Source organism: Gracilinanus agilis, chromosome 3 (genome assembly GCF_016433145.1).
Source record: "Gracilinanus agilis isolate LMUSP501 chromosome 3, AgileGrace, whole genome shotgun sequence".
NCBI lineage: Eukaryota > Metazoa > Chordata > Mammalia > Didelphimorphia > Didelphidae > Gracilinanus > Gracilinanus agilis.
Genome location: NC_058132.1, coordinates 415,894,106 through 415,911,508, shown reverse-complemented (window position 1 = coordinate 415,911,508; position 17,403 = coordinate 415,894,106). Strand labels below are relative to the sequence as shown.

Below are 17,403 nucleotides of genomic sequence, written 5' to 3'. Positions count from 1 at the left end.
AGGGTGCAAAACTACTCTTATCAAAGTATAAAATGATCACTCCTCCCCCACACCAACTGCCACTAGAGTCAGAGTGAGGGTTGGGCAATCTCTAAAGTCTCAGGGACTGGCTGAGGGCACCAGAGACTTACCCCTGAAGGCAGTGCAAGGCATTGGCAGGGAGACTTGGGACCTGAGGCTGAAGAGTGCAGAACCTGGACAGCAGAGCAGGGATATTGGGCAGAAACAATGCTGGCCACAGCAGGGGCAGCAGGGACTAGAAAAATAGCCTTGGGGCAAAACACTTTAAAATGTGCTACACAAAGAATTGGCTGTGGGGGCAGCTGGTAGCTCAGTGGATTGAGAGCCAGGCCTAGAGACTGGGAGGTCCTAAATTCAAATCTTGCCTCAGACACTTCCTAGCTGTGTGACCCTGGGCAAGTCACTTGACCCCCATTGCCCACCCTTACCACTCTTCTGCCTTGAAGCCAATACACAGTACTGACTCCTAGACTGAAGGTAAGCGTTTAGAAAAAAAAAAAAAAAAAAAAGAACTGTCTGCCCTCCTCACTCAAGCTTCAGACTGGGAAGGGAAGATATTACCAAGGCAAAGCCCTGCAAGACAGAAGCTAAGAAAGCATATATGCAGAAACCCCAATCCTCTAGTAGCAAAAGGAATCAGCAACAGCAAAAAAAAGCTTTTGTCCCTGGATAATTTCTATAGAGAAAAAGAGCAAAATATAGAAGCAGCAGCAGAGAGTGACAAACAACTAAACACATCCAAACTTTCCAAAAAAAATGGAAATTGATCACAAGCTCTCAAGGAACTCAAAAAAGGAGTTCAAAAACCAAGTAAGAAAGAGAAAATAAAAATGGGAAGAAATGTGGGGAAAAGAAATGAAAGTAATACCAAAAAAAAAATAATAATAGATTAAAATCAAATTTGCCCATATGGAAAAAGAGGCACAGAAATAAAATGAAGTAATAAGGTAGGTTATTCTTGGTTTTCATCATAAATATTTTGTCTTCTGGAATACTATATTCCAAGCTCTTCCTATGAAAGCTTCTAAATCTTGAGTGATCCTGATTGTGGCTTCTCAATACTTGAACGATTCTTTTCTGGATGCTTGAAATATTTTGTTCTTGTCCCAAGAGCTCTTGAATTTGATTTTCATATTCCTGGAGCCTTCATTTTGGCATATCTTTCAGGATATAATCAATGGGTTCTTTTATTTCTATCTTAATTTATATTTAATATATTAGGGCAATATTCCTATATAATTTCTTGAAAGATGTTTTTTAGGAATTTTTTGGATAATGGATTTTAGATAGTCCCATAATTCTTAAATTATCTCTCCTCTCTGTTTTCAAGCCCAACTGTTTTCCCTGATGAGATATTTCACATTTTCTTCTACTTTTTCATTTTTTACTTTGTTTTATTGTTTCTTGATATCTCATTGAGTCACTGGGCCTCCACTTCTAGTTTTTAGGAATTATTTTTTTCAGTGAGTTTTTTAACTTCCTTTTCCATTTGGCCAATTCTGCTCTTTAAAAAAAATCTTTTCTTCAGTGAATATGTGTCTCTTTCTCAGTCAGTTCTGTGTTTTTAAATGTTGTTTTCTTTTTTTCTTGTTTTGCCTCATTTACCAAACTTAATTCTCTCTTCAAAATTTTCTTGCATCACTTTCATTTCTTTTCTCAATTTTTCCTCTAACGCTTAATCTTTCTTTAACTTTCAAGTAAATCTTATTCAACTTTGATCCAATTAGAGCTTTTCTTTGAGACTTATTTGTAGTTATTTTTACATTGTTTTCTTCTTCTCAGCTTATTTCTTGGTCTTCCTTGCCATCGTAGTAAATTTTATGGGAAATTTCTTTGTGATTGTTGTTGTTGTTTGCCCATTTTCTAACTTACTTCTTGAATTTGAAATTTGTGTTAGAATTAAGCAGTGCTCACTTGAGTTTCAGGAGGCATTATACCAAGGTTCAGGCTTTTTCATGCTGCTATTTTCAGAAGTAAGCTCTAAGGGTCTTCAAGTTTCTTGATGTATCCAAGGTAATGTGATTTAGGGAGAGATGTGGTCATTGCCTGACCTGTATTCTGGTCCTTATCTAGGAAGGACCCCTGCTGACAAAAGGACAAATAATCTTCTTGTCCCTGGAACTACAAACAGGTCCCCAGCTCTCCTGTTGCCACAAGCACTAGTGCTCCTCTTTAGCTTGGAATTGTAACCAGGGCCACTGTTCCCTTGTGATTGACCATAAGTACTCCTTTCCATTATGGAATTTTATAAGGACAATAGTTAACAATCAACACCAGCTGTATACCTAGTGCAAGCAAAGGGTCTTTATTTTTTTAATTTATTTTGAATATTTTCCATGGTTACATGATCCATGATTTTCCCTTCCCCTCTTCCCTCTCTCCTCCTGGAACTGACAAACAGTTCCACTGGGTAATACATGTGTCATTGTTCAAAATCTATTTCCATATTATTCATATTTGATATAGAGTGATCTTTTAATGTCGAAACCCTAATCATATCCCTAATGAACTATGTGATCAATCATATGTTTTTCTTCTGTGTTTCTGCTCCCATAGTTCTTTCTCTGGATGTGGATAGCTTTCTCATCAGTTCCTCTGAATTGGCCTGGATCATTGCATTGCTGCTGGTAGAAAAGTGCATTACATTCAACTGTGCTATAGTGTATCTGTCTGTGAAAGGGAATTTTTTATTCCCTTTGTCTATTTTAAGTTAATCAATCAGGAACTTAAAGTACCCTTACTTTAACCCTTAGTAAGTCACTAACAAGAGAGTTCACACTTAGTTAGTCCTAAAAGACCACAAGCACTGCCTCACCCCAGGTAGTGCTAGGCAAATTGAGAGACTGATTGGTTCCTGAGATATGATAGACCAGCCCACAGTGAAAGGAAGGAGAAACCAGAGAGACAGAAAGTAACTTGGAGAAAATTGCTTATAAAAGCCACCCCAGGGATTTTGAGTCATTCTGCTGCCTTGGTGGCTCTTGCTGAGGGAGTACTTCTGAGTAGGTATCTCTGTGTTGAAGGATCTTCTGTGTTGGAGGGAGCCTTTGTCAGAGTTGAGCTGGATTTCTTCAGATCAGCAATTATAGGGTATTTAGCTAGGCAATATTTTCTACCTCCTTCCTACATTTCCCTCTTTACTATCTCTTCCCTGCTGTAATAAAGCTACTAAAGCTACTAATATACTCATAGTTTAATTTTTAATTATTATAAACAGTGACCACAACAATTCTTTTTTTTAATTCTTATATCTGTCAAACTAAACTTTTAACTATTACAAGTCTGTGTACAATGTTCTCCTGGTTCTGCTCCTTTTACTCTGCATTAATTCTTGGAGGTACAAACCTGGCAGTGCTATGGCTGTATCAAAGGGCTGGCATTCTTTTAAAGCACTTTGAACATAATTCCAAATTGCCCTCCAGAATGTTAGGACCAATTCACAATTCCACCAATAGTGTATTAGTGTCCAAATTTTGCCACATCCCCTCCAACATTTATCAATTTCCTTTGCTGGCATATTGACCAATCTGCTAGGTGTGAGGTGGTACCTCAGAGTTGTTTTAATTTGCATTTCTCTAATCAGGAGGGATTTAGAACATTTTTTCAAATTTTGGTTGATAGTTTTGATTTCTTTATCTAAAAACTGCCTATTCATGTCCCTTGACCATTTGTTGATTGGGGAATGGCTTGGTTTTTTGTAAATTTGCCTTAGTTCTTTATATATTTGGGAAATTTAACCTTTATCAGAGAGTTTTGTTATAACATTTTTTTTCTCAATTTGTGCAAGCAAAGGGTCTTAAGAGTCCTCAGTAATCATTTTCTTACCAGTTGTCTTACTGCTGTACCATCTTCTGAAAGTTCTTGAAGCTACTGCTCTTGTTGCCACCACTACTACCACTATTACTGCTGCCTCCAAAGCCTCAATACTAGTGCTGTTACTTCATTTGAGTCAACCCTCAGCCCTCAACTTCTTAAATTGTTTTTCTGAGAAAATGTCTCACTCTGATTTTTTGTTGATTATTTTGATTCAAAATTTTATTTGAGGAATTATTTTAAAGTTGTTTATAGGGGGAAAAATCAGGAGAGTTCAGTGAGTTGCTGTCTGTATTCCACCATTTTAGCTCTGCCTCTGACTGTTTTTAGACAGATATCAAGAAAGAGAGGTTTCTACATTCTGTTCCTTTGAAGTACTTGGTATAATACTTAGGATTTATTTATTTTATATATCTTGTTCTTTAAAGTCCATAGTTTCACTTATACATCTTTAAAAAAGAGGAACAATGGAACATAAACTGGTATTTTCTGTGTAGAAAAATTATCTTCATATATGTCTTTCTTGTTTAAGAAGAGAGGAAATTAGAAATTCTATATTTAGAACAGCTATTTTCTTCCACTTGCCAAAAACACTCTCCCCATCTTGGTCATATAATTTTGCTTAATTTTAAAGACTTTCTCAACTTTAGTGTGAGACTAGCTGTATACTCATAGAGAACCCTGTTTTTTAATCCAATTGAATTTTCATTTCTTTATTTGCAAAATAAAAAGGTTAAGCTATTTAGTTCCAAGCTCCTACAAGTTCTGATTTCTCTGATTCTAGGTAATGAATTAAACCTTAATCTAACTTTTTAGTATCCCCATTCCCCTACAGAATGCAAATGTTTCATTTTTGTCTTTATTTTTAAATATTTGTTGAATTTAATTGTTGAGTTGTATCCCTCTCCAACATCCTTGACATCAAATGATTGTTCCTTTAGACTTTGAAACAAAAGAAGCATGAATTTTAGGCTAATGCAACAATCTTTTAGAAGTGAAAAGTCCCATGAGGGACAATGATGAAAGGAAATTATAATGGTTTATATGAATAAAAGGGGAGAGGAAATAATAAAGACTCGGTGAAAATTTATGCTCTCTTTAAACTCAAAATAGAAAGAGAACAAATAAATCATCAAAAATACTGGTGGGGAAAGTGCAGCTTGAGAATGAACTTTAAACGAGTGAGCTATTTGTCTGGAAATTATGATATTCATTACTTACAATTTCTTTCCATTCTCAATAAAATGAATCACTTCTAAATTTTTCACATATACTTTATCCAATGTTTTAAAAGAAAAAAATGGATTTCCCAGTAATGCTACAAAATAAAAGGGAAATAAATTATCTAAAAATGAATGTTTCTTAATTCTGATGTTTTTTTAAATTAAGACACTGCTTGCTAATTTTGGAGACTTACTCATGGGAAATTTCACTTCTTTGAAAAATTTTACTATGTAGATCAACAAATTCTGATTTACTGGAAGAGGCAAATCTTGTAATTATGAAAAATATGTGATGTGGGGGTAGTAGGACAGTTTCCACTTTGGGATTAAATATATTTTTTCAATTCTATACCCAAATCACCAGGTTCTTCAGCCTCCAATCACATTTGCAGACTTGTCTATTTTTAAACATGACTAAATTAGAGAGTAGAATGATTTAATGTTCCATACACTCTAACCTTCATTTTACCTATTGGCATTGCCCAGGACAAAAAAAAGGATGAATTGATATCATCTCTACATGATATTATCTCTCACAGATAACTACCAAATTTGTTTGAGCATCCCTAATCTAGCTCTACTCTCACTTCATTATCATCCTATTGAATATACCCCACAAAGAGGGAATAGACTTCAGATGTGTTCAAGGAGTTCCAGCATTAGAAAGTGGAAGTGACACAGTCACTTTATTCTTTTACAACTATTATACTATGTTATTATGTGCAAGAAGAATTTGTGTTATTTACCTGCATTGAAGTAACTAGATTCATGAAAATGGGACAGCTGCCCTAAATGTAACACTAAGAAGGTCACTAGACTTAATCTCAGTCTCATGCCTTCTCAGTAACTGCATCCTCTTACTGGATTGAAGTTAAATCCCTTCACTTACTTAGCATGGAGAAATACATGTGTTCTCAGTAGATATGCTGGTGGAATAGAAGCTGGCTTCGAGTAAGAGCTAAGGAGTTGACTATATGCTATTGAAGAACCACCCTGACTAGGTTCAAAAAGGCTCATTGCCAGGGTGGACAAAAAATAATGGATTTTGGGCCAAAGAAATTCATCTTTGAAGACACAAAAGAATTATAATCTGGATCAGTGAAGAGAGATATCATGACATCAAAAACTTAAAGAAATGCCATCTTCCAAAAAACAGAAATGCCATCTTCTTAGGAGGGAAGAATTATATCCTCATGGTTTGTTTCTATAAATTTGGGTGTGGAGACAAGAACAACTCTTGGATCTTTGAAATAACACAGTAATTCCTCGTTAGACTTCTATATTTCCCTATCAATTATTGTAGGACAATCAATGAACTTCCAAATGATATAATCCTTTCCATCAAATATACAGTAGTTTAAAAGTAAAGACAATACAACTGACCGATCACTAAGATTCTTCTTAGTCTTCTGATTCCCACTTTGATCATTTGGATGGTTAGGGATACAGTCAATAATTATGGAAAAGGTGTGTGTGGGGTGGGGGAACAATAAAAAAGAGAAGACCCTGATAACAATCTAAGACCTCTTGCTTCACCTTCTAAAAGCTCTAATCAAATTACTTCAATAAACCTGTGCTGATAACAACCAATTCATATTTTCTCATATTCAAAGAACAAGCTTTGTTTATATACTTTGACATTTTCTTTGTGTAGTTCATTCATTGTAGTAGAAGCTATCCACTAGGCATTTTATCCTAATGTGTAGTACATACTCAAAGTATTTGTATTGCTTCCTTCTTGCTACCTGATCAGTCTTACTCCTTTTTGATCTTACAGGCCTTCCCACACCCCTGATTCTGCTTTAAAAATTTTATCCAAGACTACAAATAACCTTTTGATCTTTCTGTAGTTTTTGATAATTTGAACTACTCCTTCCTCATCCCTTGGCTTTCATGACACCAATTTTTTTCAGGTTCTCCTATTCCCTGTATTCTCCAATCAACTTTGCTAGATCATCATCCATTTCTGACTCTTTTAGAATGAATACTCCTCATGGATCTCTCCTGAGCCCTCTTTGCTTCTGTGTCTATACATGCTTTCTTATAAAACTTATCAGCTTTAAAGAAATCAGCCAAGATGGTAGAAAGGATACATGTATCCAAATGATCTCTACCAAATTACCTTCTGAATTACTTTGATATAATAACTCAAAAACAAATTCTAGAGTGACAGAACCCACAAAAGAAAGAGTTAAAACAGTATTTTTTCAGGCCAAGATATCTTAAAAGGTCTGCAAGAGGGTTCTGTCATACCCTGGTGGGAGCAGGCAGAACCTATCTTGGCAAACCAGTACAGGTCTTGGGGTGGCTGAATCAATAACAATGAATTCTGGAGTTATGAGTCACAGATAGTAAGGGAGTCAGGCAACTGGTTAAAAGGTGATTATAAGGATCTCTTGGCTGGCTCTGGATGCAGGACGCTGTTTTATTGTCTCTACTAATTTTCAAGTTGAAGTCCCAGGCCAAGGAGGACCACTAGCACACCCAAGTCCTTCAGGCTACAGGGTGCAGGAGATCTTGGTCATAGTTCCAGGGTAGAAAAGAGTGCTTGTGGTTGTTTACAGAGCAAAGTACATGCCAAGAGAGTATTAAACACACATCTCCTTATATCATACAATCTTAGAAGTACTGAAAACTTACAGATTTCCAGAGTTAACTCTAAAAACAGCTGTATAAAAAACCCAATGCATGGGAGAGTATACCCTTCACCACAGGAATTGAAAAAGTTTTTTAAAGAAAAGGAAAAGGTTGGGAAAAGAGCAAGAAACAAAAAAAGAAATTCAACAAAGAAAGTTATTTTGGTAACAGAGAAGAACAAAACAAAAACTCAGAAGACAGCAAAGTCAATACTGCTGCATACAAAGTATCAAAGACATATTAATTGGTCTCCAATTCAAGAAGAATTGCTGGAGGATCTTGCTGGAGGATCTCAAAAAAAGTTCTTAAAAATCAAATAGAAGAGGTAGAATAGAATTGGGGAAATTAATGAGAGTGATACAAGAAAATCATAAAACAAGACTTAACAGGTGGGTGCACAAAAAACCCCAAGAAAATTTTATCTTAAAAAAACAAAATATGCCAATTGGTAAAAGAGGCACAAAAATATACTGAAGAGAGGACTTTTAAAAAGCATAGTTGACCAAATGGAAAAATCACACAAAAATTCACTGAAGAAAATTTAAAAGGCAGAATTGGCCACATGGAAAAAAAAGTGTACACATAAAAAGAACTCCTTAAAAAGTAAAATTGGCCAGATGGAAAAGAAGATAAAAAGCTCCCTGAAGAAAATAATTCTTTAAAAATTAAAATTGGACAAGTGGACACTAATGAATTAATGAGACAAAGAAATGATAAAACAATATAAAAAATGAAAGAAATAGAAGAAAATATGAACTATCTTCCCAGGAAAAACAGCTGATTTGGAAAATAGATCTAGGAGAGACAATTTAAGAATTATTGGATTACTTGAAAGACATGAACAAAAAAAAAAGGAGCCTAGAAATCATCTTTCATGAAATTATCAAGGAAAACTGCCCTGATGTTCTATAGCAAGAGAATAAAATAGAAATGGAAAGAACCCATTAATCATTTCTTGAAAGGGATCCAAAATGCAAACTTCTAGGAATATCACACCAAAACTCAAGAACTCCTAGACCAAGGAGGAAATATTGCAAGCAGCAAAAAGAAAATAATTCAAATGTTGTAGAACTAAGCCAAGATAACACAAGACTTAGCACTTTGTATAATAAAGATTGAGAGGGCCTGGAATATGATGTTCCATAAGGCAAATAAGGTAGGACTGCAATTGAGAATCATTTACTCAATAAAACTGCATATAGTGCATCAGGGTAGAACATTGATATTCAGTGAAATAGAGGACTTTTGAGCATTCCTAATGAAAAGACCAGAACTGAATAGAAAATTTGATTCTCAAATACAGGACTTAAGAAGCAGAAAAAGATAATCAGGAAAGAGATTCAGTAAGTTTAAACTGTTTATATCCCTAGATGGGAAGATGGAATTTTTAAATTCTATGAATGCTATCATTATTAGGGCATTTGAAGGAGTAAAGATAGACAGAGGTCAAAAGTGTGAGTTGAATTTGATGATATGATGTTTAAAAAAATAATTAATAGGTGAGAAAGAGAAATACATTGTGAGTATGGGGAAGGAAAAGGTAGAATGGAGTAGATTACCTTACATAAAAGAGGAGCAAAAGAGCCTTTTCAGGAGAGGGAAAGATCAGGGAGGTGGGAAGGGAGAGTTTGAACCTCATTCTTATTATAATTATCTCAGAGGAAAGAAGATACATATACAACTGGGCATAGAAATCTATCTAACCCAATAGATAATAAAGAGGAGAAGGGATTAAAAGAATGGGGTGAGGCTAATAGAAAAGAGGACAAATTGGGGTAGGTGGTGGTCAGAAGAAAAACTCTTTTGAGGATGGACAGGAGAAAATGAAAGAAATTAGGATAGAGGGTGAAACATTATAACTATAATGGTGAAAATAAAACTTTTTACAGGAAGTCTCTCTAGTGAAATCCATATTTCTCAAATATGTAGAGAAATGAGCCAAATGAATAAGAATACAAGTCATTTCCATTTGGATAAATGGTCTTAGGATATGAACAGGTAGTTTTCAAAGTGATTTAAGACATCTATAGTCATGTGAAAAGGTGTTCTAAATCATTATTAATTAGAAACCTGCATATTAAAACAACTCTGAGGTACCACACATACCTATCAAATTGGCAATCATGACAGAAAAAAAATTACAAAAGTTAGAGAAGATGTGGGAAAATTGGGACATTAGTGTATTTGGTAGTTATCTGTAGAGGAATGATTCCTGATCGCTGATGGAAGCAGATAAGTTTTATTTTTTTAATTCTGTTTTATTTGATAAGATTTTATTTCCCCTCAATTGTAAGTAATAAATTTTAACATTTGGTTTTTAAAATTTTGAGCCCTGAATTTTCTTCCTCCCTCTATCTCCTCTCCATTCTCTGAGACAGAAAGTAATCTGATATACATTTTACATGTGAAATCATGTCTTTTTCCATATTAATTCTATTATGGAAGAAAACTTGGAAAAAAATGAAGAAAGTGATATATATATATGTACACACACACACACATATATATATATATATATAAATATATACATACATATGTATGCATGTACCTTTTCAACACAATTTATGTGTCCTGTATTGGTTTCCTACAAAATTTATTGACTAGTCAGATAAATTTGTGAAAGTATTAAATTAATAACTTTAGCAGGCTACAATTACAATCTCATGTAAAATTTGTAAGTGAACAGGAAACTTGTAGAGACACAATGGGGTGACTTAATATTGGAAATTTCTGAGGCATTTAGGCTGAAATTTATCTCACTATGTTGTCATCAACTTTACCTTTCCATATTGAATTGGATACAGAATGGTATTGGGGAATAGGCACTGGCTGCATCTGGATTCAGAGGTAATCATTTCGAATCCCCCTTCTGAAGATTACTTTTTGTATGATCTTGAAAAAATTATTTGATCTCTTTTGGCATTAGTTTCTTCATTTGCAAAATGAATGGGTTGGGTTACATGCTCTCTGTGATCCCTTTCAGTTCTAAATTTATGATAATATTTTCAACAGGTAGTTCTGTATAAGTTTCCTATATACCATGATGGTAAAGACTGCTTGCATACAGCAGCTAAAGTCCAAACCTGATCCTAGGTTTGTTTTGGGCTGTCTCTGCTCTGCTGTGTTAGTTCTTTTCTGATCTTATGTAAATGAATATTGGTGCCAAGATGGACATTTTCAGGCTTGAAATTCACTGAAAATTTAAAAAATTCATCAACCTGGATCCACTGGTCAAAATAGACCCAAAAAGAATACTGAAAAATGTCTGATGTTTAGATGAAGTTAAAATATTAACCTCTCAGAATATAACAGATTTTATTTCTGCTTCTTTTTTTAAAAAAGAATTCTTTCAACGAGTGTTTGTGAGTGTTTTGTATCAACTATTTAGTTTGCATATGGAAAATAAATGTATATGTACAAAGGAGAGGGACACCAGTAGAAGTTTTTAGACTTACATAACAAATGAGTAGTAGGTTAAAAGTAATTTTCTTTCCTTTTAATCTTAAGAGTTTCATTACCTGTATTATACACAAGCAATTAAGCTTTTGGTTTCTTTTAACGCCCACAGACTTTTGGATGTTAATTAATTCACATCAAATTTAAACTAGTTTTCTCCTCCTAGGAAACTAAAAAAAGTTTCAAAACAAAAAATTAGCAACATTTAATTTTTAATACATGAAAACTATTTATTAATGAACATAATTTTGATATATAAATGGATTTTGAAAGAAGAAAGTTTTATTGATATCCTGGTTTCTAGTACCATGGTACTTAATCTAAAATAACACATTTATTTAATTCCAGGCAGGTATTTTCATTCATATGATTATAAAATTCTTTTTAGTGTAGCTCCTTCATTTTCTTGAAGACATACTTGAGAAAAATCAGTGCATTGTGCATGGTTTCTGTTATTTATGATAGCTAGATAAAACATTTATTAAGTTCTTACTCTGTGCCAGGCACTGTTGTCAATAATCAAAGGAAAATAATGAAGACCTCTGATCTTAATAAGAAGTTAAGTTTTACATATCTGTCTTCAGGAGGACAGGACAAATTTGCTGTAGAGTAGAAATTCAAAGTGTGAAAAATAATCCCGTGGCCCATCCATGCAGTCTTCAAGTTTTTAGTTCCCTCTAAAAATAGAAACATTGGTTAATCTTTTTAAATGTCTAAACTATTTCTTTCTATTTTACCATTTCTGTTCAAGTGGGCTTTTCAACTCAATATTATTGAAACTTTTAGATACTATTGAAAAATAAATTTAGAGCACAACAGAATGTTCATGTTGTAATTTATATAAATATATTGCTAATTCTTTGGTAAAGCATTCTTAATCCCCCCAAACAGAGATCACATATTTAGTTAGTAGCTTGCTTGAAATTGCATCATAGTCAGCAGATATATCTATGAATAGATATATCTGGAAGTATGCATGATCCTCATTCACATCTCAAAGAAGATAGCAAGTAACTTTCATTAAACCAGGGGTCGGCAACCTTTTTGGCCGTGAGAGCCATAAACACCACATTTTTTAAAATGTAATTTCGTGAGAGCCATACAGTGCTCACAGTGCGAGCTCCTGTAACAGCGCCTGAAAAAAAATTGACTTTATGGCTCCTGCAGAAAGAGCCATGTCTGGCCCTCAAAAGAGCCATACGTTGCTGACCCCTGCATTAAACCCTTCTAAATTTTCCTGGTGGCTATGGAAATTCTCAGCTCACTTGGAAAAATTGATAATTGATTAACTAATTTAGTCATTCTATTCCATAAACATGTATTAAACACAATGTATATGACATTGTGATAGGATCTGGGATTATACTATTAGATATGACATTGACTCTATTTTCAAAAAACATACATTGTAGTGGAGGTCTGATGGAAGTCACATAGCTAAAAGATTATGACATTACTAAACCAAAATATGTAGTATAAGAGGAGTTTAAGATGAATGTGAACTTTCTTTTAAGGGTGGAAACAAAAAGAATGTCAGAAAAAGGTACTCCTGAGTTGAACCCTGAAGGAAGGAATTGGACAAGTGGAAATAGAGTACAAGTCATTTAAAAGCAACTGGAGAAAGATGGAGCCAATGTGGCAGAGTGATAGGAAGCAATGAGTTCTTTTCACAATTTCCTCCAATTCTAAAAATGCACCAAATCTTGATGGGAACATCCAGAGAAAGTCCTAGACTATTTATTATTGATCAACCTTTCCTCATATCCAATCTGTTGCCAAGGTCTATTGATTTCACCTTGGTAATGTCTCTTGAATATGCCTGCCCCCTTTTCTTCTCTGACATTGCCACCACTCTAGGGAAAGCCTTCATCATCTTATGAACAGACAATTGCAGCAGCCTGCAGGTGGTATGCTTACTTCGAGTCAATCCCTACTCCACTCTATCCTCCATTCAGCCACCGAAGTATTTTTCCTAAAGGATCATGTCATCTCCCTACTCAATAAACTCTAATGGGTCCTTTAACCTTCAAAATCAAATACAAAATCCTCTTTTGAGGGATCAAATCCTGATATAACCTAGTGCCCTCTGACTTTCCTGGGTTTCCTTTACCATACTCAACCATACAGTCTTTAATCCTATGTCAATGCCCTTATTGTTTCACAAACACAACACTCTATCTCTTAGTTCTGAGCATTTTCTTTGGCTGTCTCTCATGTCTAGAATGCACACCCTTCTCATCTCAGCCTACTGAATTTCTTAGCTTCCTTTAAGTCCCAACTAAAATCTTACCCAAAGAAAGCCTTTCCTAACCCCTCTTAATTCTACTGCATTCCCTCTTAAAATTATTTCCTTTTAATTTTACATATGGATTATTTGGGTTTATTTGTTTGCTTGTCGTCTCCCCCAACTAGATTATGAATTCTCCTTGAGATCAAAGACTCTCTTTTTCCTCTTTTTATATATCCATTGTTTAGCATGGTGCCTTTCACACAGTAGGTGCTTAATAAATGTTTAATGATTGACTAATTGGACTCTGTGAAAAAGAAAAAGAAAAGGGGCAGTGGAGCAGAAGCAGATTGCATCAGACTCAGAGAACTATTACTAAGCACATACCGCTCTCATAATTCTGTTCTTTATAAAGAAAGGATAGGAAACCAAGTGAAAAAGAAGTATAAAAGAATAAGATGAAAGGAAATATTCAATTAATCAGCCTAACTGATAAAATAAATGAAATGAACTCACTCATAAAACTGAAGAGGACAGAAGTAAATTAGGAAGCAGAATCCAACAAAATAAAAATACACTTGATTTTATAAGAAACACACTTGTTTATAAGAAACACACTTAAAACAAAGATTGATGGAAAATTAGGATAAGGATCTGGAGCAAAATCTATAATGCTTCACCTGAATTTTAAAAAGACAAAAGTAATCATTATCTTATACAAGGAAAAAGCCAATATAGGCTCAATTAAAATAGATGGACAGGAAAATTAGTATTTACTGACAGATTCCCTAGAAACTGAATTTATCCAAACCAAACACACATGCACCAAATGATATAATTGATAAATTATATATATACAAATATATAAAAATATATAATTGATATATAAATGATATATTACATAAAATTATAATATTGAGGGGCCTTAATGTAATCCTTTTAAGATCTAGATAACTTGAATCAAAGAATAACAAATTAATAAAAGAAGTTAAGGTTCTGAAAAGAATTTTAGAAAAGTTAGATTATTATACTTCTGGAGTTTGGAGAACTACAAAAGAAAAGGCTGTACATATTGCTCAACTATAAATGTTACTTTTTCAAAAATTGTCCTTAGTTTAGGCAATTAACTGATACAACAGATAAATTGTTATGCTTGGAGTCAGAAAGAATTGAGTTCCAACCTGACCTCAAACACTTGCTAATTGTATAACCTTAACTTCTTTCAGTATCGCTTTCCTCATCTGTAATATGGGGACAATAATTACACCTAACTCTCAAGGTTGTAATGAGGATCAAATTATATATCTGTTTGTGCTTTGTGAGTGTTAAAGTGTCATAAATTTTAGAGTTACTGTAAAATCCTCAGAAATAAATGAAGAAAACAAGAAATATGAAACATCTTTTATGGGCCACAACACAATAAAAATACACTGAAGAAATTATTAAAAATTAATTGGAGTTTAATTTATTTCTGAAGAATGGATGGGTCAAAAAAACCAACTATGTAATCAAGAGATAATTTCATTAAAGTTAATGACAACAATGAAACAATATACCAGAATTTTTTGAGAAGTAGCTAAAGTTGTCTGTAGGAGAAAATTTATTTCTCAACATTTTCTTCAATAAGAGAGAAGGAACAAATTAAAACTAAAAGAATAGGAAAACCATGATTAAATGTCGAAATAGAAATCCTGAACATCAAAGTTGAAAGTAAAAACCACATTGAATTTATACATAAAAATAAAAACTGTTTTAGGGGACCTGGTTTTTATCTCTTTAGTTTGAATCAAAGAGCTATCTGGAGTTCGAAGCTAGGTACAAACATAGGAAGCTGGTTATAGAGTGAGATACCAACCTCCATCTGTTCGTGTATCCAGTCCAGGAAAGAAGTGATGCGAGTGTAGACCCCTGGTTTATTTACATCAGCACAGCCAATTCCAAAGCTGGTAGCCCCCACCAACTTCCAAATCTTCCTCTGTTCACAGACTAAAGGTCCTCCACTGTCACCCTTAATGTGAAAATAAAATGAAACAAAATGCTAATCAACATAAATTTAGCCTCATATACTAGGGCACATTGTTGTCTAAGCATGAGTGACTAAATAGCAAGGGATGAACATTTCAAGCCTGATATATATGATAATTTGGGAGTTATAGATCCTAATGGGTCACAAATGTAAAGTAATGATCCCAAAAGGTCAACCCCAAATGCAGTTTGGCACAGAAGGAGAAAGTGTTGAATCTTCCTACTTCAATAATTTAATGACTTTCTAACAGTTGATTGAGAACTGAAGGAATCAGCTGATTGGTGAACACAGCTGACTAGTTCCAACTAAAACTCTAAGAAACTAATGAAGATGGTTGTAGTCTCTTAATTACTAAACTAGTAGACTTGTGTGTTAGATTTATCAAGACTAACTTAGTCTTGATAATAGTTTAGATAACTGGTTCTGACTGTGGATTGATTCAGAATATGATTTGAGGATTAATAAATTTCAAATCTTCTTCCCTAAAAACCAAGATGACTTAAAGATGGCTTCTTTGTAAATGATTTAATGTTGGTAGATATAGGTGAAGAGGAAAAATGGGATTAATGTTGGAAAGTGGGAATAGGATTTCTAAGCTAATGAGTAGTTGGTGAATCTCCCAGATAATCAATTAATCAGCAGCAGCCTTTGGAAGGCTTGACAGCCTGGCCAGGTCAGAAAGCCTGAACCCTTTTATTGAAGACAGACGATGGTTTGGTTTTGAATAAATCTTCTTGATGATGTAAATATCAGAGAACTAAAGTTGATAGATAAGGGTGAATGTATTTCTAGTTGATAGTGATTGAGAGTAATATCAGAATTAACTCTGTCCTAGCCTAAGCCTAACATACCTCCCTCCTTTGCCCAGTTTTATCTCAAGGACTGAGCCTGAGAGTGGTTCAGGTTTGCCCCTTATATAGGCAGTTTCTTTGGCTCATGACAGACTCATGACACCTCAATTCATTCTGAATCTAATCAGGTAACTGGCAATCAAGCTTGATCCAACATGGCTGCTATTAAAAATCCTTACAAGCCTTGGAGGTAATCTCATTAATTTATGTTCTTCAGTGGCTCCTGGATCTCAAGGGAGTTGGACAATGCAGAGCCAAAGTGAAAATGATTGAAGTTTCACACTCTTATGTTTTAAGTCTTACCAATTTAAGAGAATATAATATTTTACTGCTGCTGCTTGCTTAAAAGTTTGTCAAAGTGTGTTTGTGAATTCCTTATATTGAGCATTTCTTTTATATTGAAGAAATAAATAGTCATCCACTATTTTGTTTACATTGTACACTAAGTATCCCTCTTTTGGAGAAACCCTAGAGATAAGGCAAACCTAAGACATAAGTGATTCAGTTTAGTACTTGGGAAGAGGGAGAGGAAATTCTGGGAAAGAATATAAGTCTTTTTTCTAAAGATTCTTTGGTTCTTACCAACTCTGAGCCTAGTCCAGTTAGGTTAAGATCTGAGAGGGACCTCATTTTGAAGAGGGGAGGGGGCAGAGACTCAAGCTCTCTGGGCCCAGAAATAATTATGTATATTTTTATATGTGCATCGATTTATACTTAAAAATATAAAATAGTGAAGCCGTTTCTACATATCAAAATCTTTGTGTGTTGCAACTTTATTTCCCCCTAACCTCATAGAATCTGAGCCAGCATGATATGAAGTACCCCAAAGGAAAAAAACTATTACTCTTCCATCAGAAGTCTTTGATTCTTATTTGAGAGAATAATCCAAGGCCATCCTCCTGACTCTGACCAAAAACTTTTAAGACACAATTCTTTGGGAAAGTTCATAACTATATCACATATCTATAATCCTGAATGTCTATCTAATTTCAATTATTTCCTGATTTCATTCCTGAAATCGGTTGATGACCAGGTTTCCCAACTATTTCAGCTATAATTTGAGAGAGAGAGAGAGAGAAAAGAGAGAGAGAGAGAGAGAGAGAGAGAGAGAGAGAGAGAGAGAGAGAGAAAGAGAAAGAGAGAGAGAGA

The 17,403-nt window shown here is 34.3% G+C and overlaps 1 protein-coding gene across 1 annotated transcript in view; it reads right to left on the bottom strand.

The window, feature by feature from the left end:
• Positions 1 to 11,716: 11,716 nt before the first annotated feature.
• TMPRSS3 (transmembrane serine protease 3) overlaps positions 11,717 to 17,403 on the bottom strand; it is a 53,437-nt gene continuing 47,750 nt past the window's right edge. Inside the window, 2 exon segments of the mRNA XM_044669235.1 lie at positions 11,717 to 11,752; positions 15,233 to 15,385. Coding sequence (XP_044525170.1) covers positions 11,717 to 11,752; positions 15,233 to 15,385 — 189 coding nt within the window.